We start from the raw sequence: 12,274 nt of genomic DNA on the forward strand, positions 1-12,274 counted from the left end.
TACTTAATACTGTAGGCATGTTCATTGCTAAGCCGACATTTCTATTGCGTGGTGCCAACAAAGCAATTTATCCCAATAGTGCCACAATACCACTATTGGATTGTTGCGAGATAGGTTCCATAGGTTTGTTCTTAAGTTTAAGTTGTATGTAATTCAAAACTGTAATTTTTATTATTGTGGTTCCAGACAAAATTTTCTTTTGCTCCAGTGGAGTTCCAAAATTATTTGCTGCAATGGGACCAAGGATTATTAATAAAGCTTCATTACAGACAGCTTGCGGCAGATCATTGCAGTCTGGGACTTTAGTAAAGCATTCAGAGAGCTTCACCAGAGGTCACAGTGAGCAGAGAGGTCCGTCTTTACATGGGGTCATATGTAAGTCAGGTGTCCTTAAGTAGGGGACCACCTGTAACATTTTCATACTTTAGTGTATAAAACTATGTGTGGTGTCATTTATTCTGAGATGAGATGACGTTTTCAATGATACACTTTTGAAGACTGTGCAACATTTTTACAAAACACAGTGTAAACGTGATGTTAGCGCATTAGTTAACAATGTGTTAGCTAAGTGCAAACACATTCTTAACATTCCATTTACATTGCGTTTTAAAAACACAAATGTTAACAGTAATTTAATTGTGCAAATCACCTTTCCTCAGCTGTTGTAATGTGTGAAATGCAATGAAAACGCAATCGCACCATGTGACCGCACCCTAAACCAACGATAGATGCCTGTGGTTTGCTGTTCCAAATCGCCCTATATGACAGCTGTCGGTGTCCTTATCAGTCCCCATTGACATCTATAACGCCCGGTCACTGAGTGTTGAGCACACATTGAGGCACATTTACTTACCTGTCCTGTCGCGATCCCCGAGGTGCGTTGTCCGATGAGGATTCGGAGCTGCCGCGATTCACTAACATTGTGCGTAAAATTTCCTGCATGTGTCGCTTCCCCGCTGAGGTCCGCCGGAGTTTACCTTCTTCTTCCTGGTGCATGTAAGTGCATGGCTTGCGACACAATTTTGAATGTTAAATCCCACGCTTAGTCCGAATGCGGCGCAAAGCGGAAAAAATTCGGGAAACCCGAAGAAAATGCGGTCCACGGACCCTTAGTACATAAGCCCCATTGTCTCATTGCATGGTGACCATGCATAGTGAAATATAGGACATGTCCTACATTTCCCCGTGTTAGGCCCTTTCCACATTTGCGTTGCAGATCATGTCAGAGTTTGATCAGGGTGCGATCAGGGTTTGGTCAGTGAAAAACGCACATTTTGCATCAGAGTGCAATCAGTCAGAGTTTGTTCAGTGTCTCAGGACTGAGCTCTATCTTTTCTATGGCAATTGATGCGTGAAAAACACATTGCACTTGCATTGCACTTGCAAGTGTCTCAGAGTGCAATGCGTTTTTGATGCATCTCCATAGACTTGTATGGTGCGTTTTTCACGCGCGTGTCTTGCAAAAGTAGAGCATGTTGAGATTTAAACGCGTGTTAAAAAAAACGTGTGTGTGTGCGTGAAAAAAAATGTAAGTCTGAAAAGACCCATTGGTTACAATGGGTCAGAGTGCAATGCAAGTTCTGCGCATCAAAAGCACGCACAGAAAACGCACGTGAGAAAGGGGCCTTACAGCGGCAGCCGCTCACTTCTCTATGGAGAGGTGGCATACCTTGTGTGCATGTACCCTTAAGCAAAACTAGTAATAGCAGAGTAGATCAGCTTCATGCTGCAATGGGACAGATTATTGGAGCTCTCAGCGTGCGACATTTTCTTTATTTATATAGCACACACAGAGTTTGCCAAATCGGTCCCTGTCCCCAATGGAGCTCACAATCTAATAAGACCATCAGTATATTTTGGAGTGTGGGAGGAAACCGACGCACACATGGAGAGAACATACAAACTCTTTGAAGATGTTGACCCTGTGGCTTGAACCCAGGTGTCCAGTGCTGCAAGGCTGTAATGCTAACCACTGAGCCACCCAATGATGAATTTTAACAAGTCTGGGGAGATGATATCATAGGTTCGCCACCACTGCCATAGAGGTTGCCTGTTTGTTGATGTTTTTCATTATGGAATGTAAACAGAAATTGAAACAAAAATTCCATGAAGCCTTCTTTTATAAATGCCAGTGTTGTAGCTTGCATTTATAAATGGCAATTAGTTGCAGATTGCATTTATATGAATGCTGGAAAGACGTCAATTTATCAGGGAATATAAATGTAAAACGCATCAGTTAATTGTTGCTTAGTGGTTAATGGCTGCTCTGCTGCGGTGATTGATTTGTCAGGTTTTTGTCATATTTTAATCACCTCTAAACAACAACAGACAAGAGATATGGAGAGCACTGCCACCAAGTGTTGATTTATGGGCATGACATTATCAAGTCACGACAGCTGCCACTCAGGCTTAATTTACATGTCAGTCAATGGAATTGCAGCATATGTTAATTGCCTTACCTTGTATGACTGTACTGCCAGAATTATACATCGCAGAAATTATATCCTTCTATTATCAGCTGTCACTTAAAATGATTTGCATATGAGAAATAAGTGGTAGAAATGACTGATTGTTCTAGTTAATGCCCGGTTTAGATACATAGGACACCAATTGTGTGAAGATGCAGTGTATTTCCCCTTGAAACAGAAACAGCACAACTCTATCGGCTTTAATTAAAGACAATCAGAAACATAGCGCCAGATGCCATGTAGGGATTACAGCCATATACCGGTGTTTTTTGCTCACTTTTTGCAGAATAAATGTCACACGTTCAGTTTTTCAGATGCAGTTTTTGATGCCCAAACCAGGAATGGAGTAAAAGTAGGAGGAGGGGCAGCACCTTATACCTAAATTATACTTTAAAATACACATATATGCTTCGCCTTCCAATACTCCCTCAGGGCATCTAGTGCAGTAGTGCAGACATAAACACTTGTGTGCGCTCTGCCCGCACACACTCTATGATGTCAGTGTGTGCGGGCAAAGCGCACAGACATGCCTCTGCCTGTACTCTCTAATAATCAATTATATGCATGTCTTACACGCTTACAATTAATAACCTACCCATCATGAACATCACCTAATCCTGGTCTTGGTTGCAACATCTTACATAACGCCACTGGACACATGTGCAACATCCCCCACTGGGGCCTAGCCTTTTCTTTGGGCCTGGACACAGCTCGGAGCCAGAATACCGAAGTGGCTGGCGATTGCGACTTAGGCACACTGATGTCACGGTGCTTGGTATGAGGACCGGAGGGCTGTCCCACAGCCTGGCAGGTCTCCAGCAGGTGTTGTTTGCAAGAAATATGGAGGGAGAGGTTTATGTACTAGATCTCCCTTAGTGTCTGTAACATATGTCCCTGGGTAATGGATGGGGAGCCCGTGGTGGTGACAGCCATATCCAGGGATCAGGCGGAGGCAACGTTGTGCAAAATAACTCACGGTTATTTATTAGAAGAACTGAAGACAATGGGCCTAAACAGTCTCAGATAAGATGCGGGTTACTGTAGTGGTCATGGAGAGGAGTTCTCAGGAATGGCTCACCAGTCTGGTAGAAGAAGCAGGCAAGGATGGAGCTGTGTCCAAACTGTGGAAGCTGCAGCTCTGGATTGGAGTCTCCTGACTCTGGTCCTGGGATTAGCCAAGTGTCATCACCATAGCTCCCAACCATCCCGATTTTGCCGGGAAAGTCCCGTTTTTCGTACCTCTGCCCGCGTCACGGGCAGCTATGAGATTGTCACAGATTTTCTCCCCAGGTCCCGCTGTGTCCGCATAGTAAATACTTTGAAAGCCTGAGCTGATAGTACAGTATGGCTTCTACAGACATCGGGAGGGAATCCTTTTCAGAGAAGTGTCGGGCTTAGCGGAGAGAGCAGGGACCACGTCATCAGCTTCAGATCAGCATCTGTCCATATATGGTCTCCAGGGCTTCCCCAGACACAAGCTCTTTATTTAATTAAATTAAATAAAGTTTTGCCTAGGCTGAGATTCGAACCTGGGACCCTCTGCACCATAGACAGGAGCCTTAACTAACTGAGCTATAGGATTTCTGGTAACTAAGAAGTGTTATCTGCCACTGTAACATTGTGACACAGACTTACTGCCCTGATATATAGAGAGGGATCTTCTCAGAGGTTATTGTAATTATTGAGACTATTATTATTATAAATTTTATTATTTTTATTATTATGGAGACAATTATTAATAATAGTAAAAATAATAATAATAATCTCAATAATAATAATAATAATAATAATAATAATCTCCATAATAATAATAATAGTCTCAAATAGTTACAATAATCTCTGAGAAGATCCCTCCCTATATACCAAGGCATTAAATCTGTGTCACAATGTAACAGTAGTCATAGTTCTTAGTTACCAAAATTCTAAACCTTGATAATCACAGAGGTTATAGCTCAGTGGGTTGGGGCACTGTGAAATTATTGTACATGGACACTGCAGGTCCTAGGTTCAAATCCCAATGAGGATAAGTTTTTTTTTTTATTGAGATGATTTTTATTATTATAATATGGCTAAAATTTGGGGCGTGGCCAGGGAGTGATTGGGGGTTTGGCTTAGGGGGTCCCTCTTTCCCTTTCACAAATGTTGGGAGGTATGCATCACTGATGGTGTACTGACATTGTCTCTCTCTTCACTCCAACTCTGATCACTGACTGACTGGATTGACCATGAGGTCTGGACCTGCTCATGTGGTAAGAGCTTGTGCTCAAAGACCACTAGCCCCTCCTTGTCCAGGGGTTTTATTTTTCTGGTCAGGTGGTGGCTAACTCTCCAATCGCACTCCAGTGTAATCGATTACCTGTGCTGATCATATGTTTGTCACCTCTGCATGTTTGTTTTTTCTATGGATTTTAATGGAATAAAGCTACATATTTGATTGTATCCTTTGAGTGCTGAAGCATTGCTAAAGATTCGTGTGGACTGGAGGTTCTCGGAGTTTGGCTTCCTTGCACCAGGGCCAGAGGGAGGTGAGATGGACTATTTACTCTATATGTATCATGGGTTTTTGTATCAGACATTTTTGTATCAGGTATTCCTGGAATACCCTTTTAACTATTGGGCCAAACAATTAAATCATAAGGAACCAAGAAAAGAGGCTACGCACAGCTAAAGCAACATGACTAAACAGAGTCACATTGCTGAATATTTTATCAAAGTTCAAATTCAAGTTAGGAAGAAGTCAAATTCTGTTTTACACATGTATTCTAAACCAGAACCTACACTTCAAAAACACTGTTGTGTTGGAGTCCCCTGGACACAAACGTAATTGTGTACTGTGTGTTTTTTTTATTGTGGACAGCACACTGACCCATTAAATGCATATATACATGTTTTTCACTCACCTGTCTGTAATCTCTGTGGAAAACGCTGAGCAATCCAGCTCGTGTTTGTGGCTCGTGCCTTCCCATAGAAGTCTCTGGGAACATGAAAAATAAAAATTCCCAGGGCCAGATTACGGTTGGTGGGGTAGTCACAAGCGACACGTTGTTTCTTGAAATGCGTACAGCCCCTGTGACTACCCCAGGATTTTGTCAGGGTGCAAGGGTAAGTAATACCACACAATTATAGTGTAATGCAAATACTTAGAAAAGGCATATTTCCACTGCAGGTGTGATAAGCTTCTGCAACCTGTCTTTAGGGAAAATGAGGTCCCTGGTGACAGGTTCCCTTTAACATCTGGGGTTGCATATTAAACTACTTCTCCTGAAGGTTTTAATTTTTTAAACATCTACTAAAACCTATTTAAACCTACAAAAATTTGGTATCTCTATGATTGTACAGACCCACAGAATAAAAGGTAGGTATCATTTACAGTGAACAATGAAAGCTTTTAAAACAGAGCCCCCAAATATTGATGTAAATGCATTTTATCATTAACTTAATCACATTTTTTTTCCAGCTTCCCGGTATACAGCATGGAACACTTAATTACGATTTATTAAGCAGAAAACAAGCCCTCATACATCTCTGTACACGAAAAAATCAAAAAGTTATGGATTTTTCAATTAGGTTAGAGAAAAATGGAAACAAAATGGAAAAAGTATATGTAATGTGCTAAAATGTATTTCTACTTAATGTGGCTATGAAATGGACAATAAACCATGTTTAATTTCTTTTATTAATTTTATACAAATAATATAAAAAAGCCAACCCCCAGTACACACTGCACACCCAGCGCCTGTACAGATATAGTACATAGAATACCTTAAACAACAGCAGTCATAACTATATCCTGCAATCTTATATGAAGATGCTAAAGGTTAGTAGCCAAACACAAATATACAATTCCACTATTACATAATATAAATCATTAGCGAGGTCTCCAGACCGCGTTGAGAGAGCGGCACTGTACGTTATATCACAGTGTCGGACAAGATACCTCATCTCATTATATCTGTGCCTGAGTCTTGCAGCAGCGGTTAAATGTCAGGGGAACATGGTTAGCAGAAGCTATATTCAAGTAATTAATCACATAAGTATCCCTGAGGAAGTAGAGATGAATATATAGTGTTAATACTCTCCAGAAGATTGTCAATTCTCAGTGAAAGGAGGAATATAAAACAGAAAACTATGGCTGCGCAGGTCATTAATTTTGGAAGAATTTAATAAAAATGGCAGTAAATTCGACAAGATTTTTACTTAATGAGGTCTGTGGTGTATTGTAAATCAAGACCCCAATATACAGGTCCTACCCTCCAGCTAGCTGCAGTTTTTTACTGAGGGATTTACAGCTATTCAACTCAAATGTGTATCCCATATACATAGGAGTAAGCACACTGCATGCAGCAGTGTAGTATATGGAAGTGATGCCTAAGAATAGTCTACAAATTACACTCGTGATAATCTCATAGGGGCACATTTACTTAGAAAGTCGGAAACTTCAATAGTGCTATTTCTGTGTACAATGCTGGGTGTGACCGATTTATTAAGAACATGCGCCAGAAATCATGAATTTGTTGTTTCCCTGCACTGGCCCGACAGAGTTCACCAACTATTTTGTGGTGCACCTTTAATATAGGGCGTGCGACACAATTTACATGCCCGCTACACCCTAGCCTAATCTGTGTAGCATGGAGGCAAGCACAGCTGTGCCATAAAAGGATCGAATGCAACACAATAGCGGACATTTCTTAAATACCTGTGCAAGCTGTTTTAGCCTACAAGAACGTGCAAAATCCAACAAAAGTGTGTCACAAAGTCCTTAGTAAATGTGCCCCAAGTGTGTGCTTGGCACTGACCCCACATTTCACAGTCTTGGTTCCAGTGATACATATAAATAATAACATATAAAATGTAAAAAGTAAAAGGGTTAATGGCCTTGTAAGTTGTAAATGGGCATTACAGAAGGTTTTAGTAATAAATTGCTGTAGCACAGGGCAGTAGCCTAGCCTTAGCACTGAATTGTTTTGGTCTCGGGTGGCCTGTCAGTAACCTGCTGACTGTATCTTGCCTTGAACTTAGGCCTTCTCTACACTGATAGTCTGGAATATGTAATTCATTCGGAAGTTGCGAAAAAACAACAAAAAAACGCTACCGCTTATCCCTCTCCTCTATTGTTGTAATCCATGTGCTCATTGGAGATATCACATTACAGGATAAAACACTGGCTGGATATCCATACAAAGATTCAAAAGAGGACAAAGAAAATCCTGCATTGTATTAAAAAGTTTTCAAGCTTTAATCTTGCAAATATGACCTTGAGGCCTAAAGACTTGTCTCAAGAAGTGTATGTTTGCGTGTGATGTTCTCCCTTCCATGTATTCAGTCTTTACAGTGCATAGGTAGTGATACGGTCCAGAACTATGGGGTTTTCCCCTTTTGGTTACATAGGAGGTGTGAATGTGACGTGATCGGAAGACCTCCAGCAGATGATGTGGGTGTAACTTTTACATTGGATGTCTCCGTATATATTTTGCATGTTTGTGTGTAGCGAGTTAGGCTATGACTAACAGCATTTTAAGGGTTTGAAATGTGTCAGTCATATGTGCTATGTGTTAAGTATTTACTTATGATGGAAGAATAAAGCTTGAAAACTTTATAACATAGTGCTGGATTTGTCCTCTTTTAAGTCAGGAATATGTGCCAACACAGCAGCAGGCTCCAGATGATGCTATGTGTTTGAGGCCACACCGACCACATTAGGGTTGGTGTTGGTGATTGATTCTGTTTGATATCTACTGTGTGAGTCCACAAATGCTGCAGTGCCTACGCCTGCTTGCATACAAGCAATACTGCCATACAGTGTTCAAATAAAGGCTCTTTACATTTCTACATTTTTTAAGGAAATTACCCACACGGATTTAATGCCCAAGCATTCTTACATGCCCTGTGCCCCCTGAAATAGGATCCATTCTTCATTTAGCTCAGTTGTCCTTAACCTTGTTTAAGGTACCGAACCCACCAGCTTCATATGCACATTCACCCAATCCTTCTTTAGTGATAAATCAAATATGTGTGTTTCTTGACGTCCACGACGGAGGCTCCGCCAAACCCCTGAGACCAACTCACCGAAACCCGGTTAACAACCACTGATTTAACTGTTAATGGCTTATTTTTGTGTGAGAAAGTACTTTTACATGGATGCAAATGAGCCTCACGGACTCCTGTGTATGTCAAGAAGCCCGTTCTGGCTCTATCGGTTGCTAATTATTCACAATTTCTTCATCATTACTACTCGTCATTCCTCCCTTTTTTCCCCTGCCAGGGAGCCAGTGGCAGCCAACAGAGCTAGATGAACACATAGAAGCCTTTGAGGCTCATTTGCATATTTTTAGTAAATTTTCCAGCAAAATAATCCTTTAACAGCCACAAAGGGTCCTATTTCAGGGAACACATGCCAGTGTATAAGTATGCTTGGGTTAAAATTGCCAAATCCATGTGGTTTATTTCCTTTAAACATGTAGATATGTATACAGCTTTTATCTGACAGCTTTTATTTGGCAGCTATATCATTGATTCTTGGTGGTTCCAAACTTTATGGTGTCCTCACATATCCTTTCTGTGTTTCATCTAAAGTACATCTTTAAGACAAATAACAACATATCCTAGCTTCCATTCCTTTACAGACCATTGAGATGCAATTTTAACTGCTTTGGGATGTATTTTATACAACTTAATTTATTTATTTTCAGATTATTAGAAAATGAAAAAACCTTCTGATGCAGTACTGAGTGACAGCCAGCAGATGGAGCCATATACTAGTCCCTACTTGCTGGCAGTTAGAATTGTGTGTGTTCCATCTTTCACAGAGGTGATCTGATGTATTTCATATAGAGTATTTAAATAGAAAAGGAAAATATATATTGTTTCTTATTGCCCAAAAATATTAAAAAGAAAATAAAAAAATACCATATATACATACAAAGTTTCAAATTCAGTTGTTCGTTGCGTTTATGTGCTTGTTGCAAGAATGTTTCTCTGAATGATGTTGGTAAAATTGTTTACTCATAAATTTAGCATCACTATATGTTTGTGGTTCTATAGTAACATAGTAATATTAAACTGGACGTGCGAGATAACAAGACTGTTGTTATCCCTCCCCCTTTTATACAGGGTGTGTATTGTATTGCAGTTTCCTCAAAATGTGTGGGTTGGAGCTGTTATATCATACCCATTACATTTACCGCTGTGACACTATTTTTAGATGCTAGTAGCATTGTTAGTTAAACTTTGACAACATCCTAAATAGTATTTTGCCCATAAAAAATCCTAAAATCTTTTCTTTATTGTAGATTTTTTTACTGTCTATCTTGAATACATTTACATCAGATTATTTTTATATTTAGCATGACATATCTTCTTTGAGGAAAGGGAAGCCAAGGAGGTATCTAAATGGTCGGAGCAGAGGTCTCCCATCAAGAAGAGCATAGTAAAAGGGGGTTAGAGGTAAAGTGAACACTAAAAGTCATTTAGAGAGAAGTAAAATACACAAAAAATTAATTCAACAGTGTAATATGTAATGTTTTATAGCATTAATGGGCTTCATTTAAAGGAACACTCCAGTCAAAGCCTGAAGGGAGGAGCATCATTAATTACCATTGTATTATTAGAACCTTGTTAGAACCTAAAGATCTCTTCAGACCTTCACAAGTTATAATTCAATGCATCAGCTGTGACAGGAGGCTCCTAAAGGATAGCCCAAAGCTTCTTCACCTGAGTTTTGGTTCCGATCCAGGACTGGTAGATAGATGTTCTGCTAAATGAAATGTATGGGTTTATGTGTTTGTCAAGTGTTGATTTAACAACCATGTTAGTAAGGAAACTCTTCCAGGTGTTCTAAGCCATACAGGTCAGCCAGCATCTTAAATCTGGGACCCCATTCATTTAAAACATCATAGTCAATTTCAGAATCCGATGATCCAGATTCCAGGGAACTAAGAGACTCCACAATGGATTCTGAGCCTTCATAACCAAATATGTGAAGAGTGTCGTAGGGGAGGCATTCTCCATCGTTGTCTGCATCATCTTTCTTTGCTTCAATCATGGAGAACATATCTCCATTTCTGGCTGGTTTCTGAACCTGTGCATACAGGTTGGGATAAGGCTCCATGTCAGGTTTTGATCTCACCATGTTTCTGCGCACTGAGTTAAGCACAGAAACATCATATCCATTGGTGTCCATTTCACCACCTCCTTCTTCATCATAGGTCACCAGCTGCTCATGAATTTCTGCAGGGCTCTTGACTAACATTAAGGGGCCATTATTGCGCATTCTCCTTAGTATCAGAAATGCCACCAGCACTGTAATAATAATAACATGATATCAATGCCAAGATAAAGACTGCCTAAGGCACTAAGAAATATCATAGCCTTATATGTAAAGACTGAATCATTGGATGAAGATGTCAGTTATTATGGTGAATAATGTGGAGTTATGTGAACTGGGGTTCCTTATTGCCTCTACATTAATTGATTCTTTGATCCTGGGGTCCCAGACTCCACAATATGGAACAAGTATACAATCTGTTTTAATTCAACTAAAATTAACACCAGATCTTAAAATAGCACTTACCACACAGAAGGATTAGGGCAAGACTGCAAAGGATGATTATAATGGTTGAAGATGATACTGCTGTGAACCCTTGGGCTTCCTCACAATATGTGAATTCCCCTTCCTCATTACACTTGCAGACAGTGATGGTTAGGGTATTGGTGCTGCTCAGGGATGGCACTCCATTGTCAGAGATCACAATCGGTAGATAGAAGAACTTAGCCACATCACGATTAAATGCTCCATTCTTGACTTTGATGGTCGCTGTATTATCTGCAAAAAATATGCCATATAATATTACATATAGCAAAGTACAGTACTTCCAGGATGGTAAAATCACTAGTCTGGCAATTTGGTAACCAAACTGAATGCTAAACACCTAAAAGTGCTTGACGCCCAATGGCTTTCTTTCACACGAGACACTAGGTAAACATTACATGATGCATGTAGATTGTGTCATGCATAAAATTGGGCCTGGGACATTTTTTGTTTTTGTTTCCCACGTGGCTTGATTCTTATACCGATCTTATACAATTATATGTATAGTATGGAATAAATCACCACTGCACTGGTTAATCTAGTCTTTACAGACACAACTTACATTAGATGGTTTAAGGTCAAATCTAATTATTGGATGTTCTATAGGTCTGGGACCTCTTAGAATCATCTTACCTGATATACGTATCCACATATATATTTTTTATAATATTGTTCTATGAGCATGGTATATACAGAATATATCAAATAATATATATACAAATGGAGCATGGCATTTACACAAAGTAAAGGAAATACATTACAAAGAATAAATGGCAGGGAGTTAAAATAGATAGCATAGATTTAACTCAGTGAAAACAAATTTGTTCATGATTGATTCCATCAACAATTTACGGTAATGTGGGAGACCAGGGTCTTTCAAATAAAATGTATCCATCTTTTATTCAGTTTTCATTAAAAATCCAGAAGTCATGGTACAACGGTTAAAGTACAAGACAGAAGAATAAAAAGGAATAATAATAATAATCTTTATTTATATAGCACAATCATATTCCATAGTGCTTATGAGGGACATATACAAATAAAATAAGAAACAATAAGAGTGAGGGCTCTGCTTGCAAGAGCTTGCAGTCTATGGTGATGAAGAAGTGACACAGGAGGTCTAAGAGCTTGTATAATGGTCAGGCCATATTTTTTATTAGGGAATGGAATAAAATAATTTAATATATAGAACTGCTTCTGCTTGAACAGGTCATCAGCC

General features: G+C 39.6%; 1 protein-coding gene and 1 long non-coding RNA gene across 2 annotated transcripts in view; both read right to left on the reverse strand.

Moving 5' to 3' along the window:
- Positions 1 to 12,274, reverse strand: part of LOC140070703 (uncharacterized) — a 188,175-nt gene that overhangs the window by 56,755 nt on the left and 119,146 nt on the right. The gene's annotated exons all lie outside the window — the stretch shown is intronic.
- CDH5 (cadherin 5) overlaps positions 6,134 to 12,274 on the reverse strand; it is a 57,845-nt gene continuing 51,704 nt past the window's right edge. Inside the window, exons 11-12 of the mRNA XM_072117488.1 lie at positions 11,038 to 11,289; positions 6,134 to 10,766 (exon numbers count right to left, since the gene is read on the reverse strand). Coding sequence (XP_071973589.1) covers positions 10,276 to 10,766; positions 11,038 to 11,289 — 743 coding nt within the window. The 3' untranslated portion in view covers positions 6,134 to 10,275. The remainder of the gene's footprint in view (positions 10,767 to 11,037; positions 11,290 to 12,274) is intronic.

This window comes from Engystomops pustulosus, chromosome 7, assembly GCF_040894005.1.
Source record: "Engystomops pustulosus chromosome 7, aEngPut4.maternal, whole genome shotgun sequence".
In the NCBI taxonomy this organism is placed as follows: domain Eukaryota; kingdom Metazoa; phylum Chordata; class Amphibia; order Anura; family Leptodactylidae; genus Engystomops; species Engystomops pustulosus.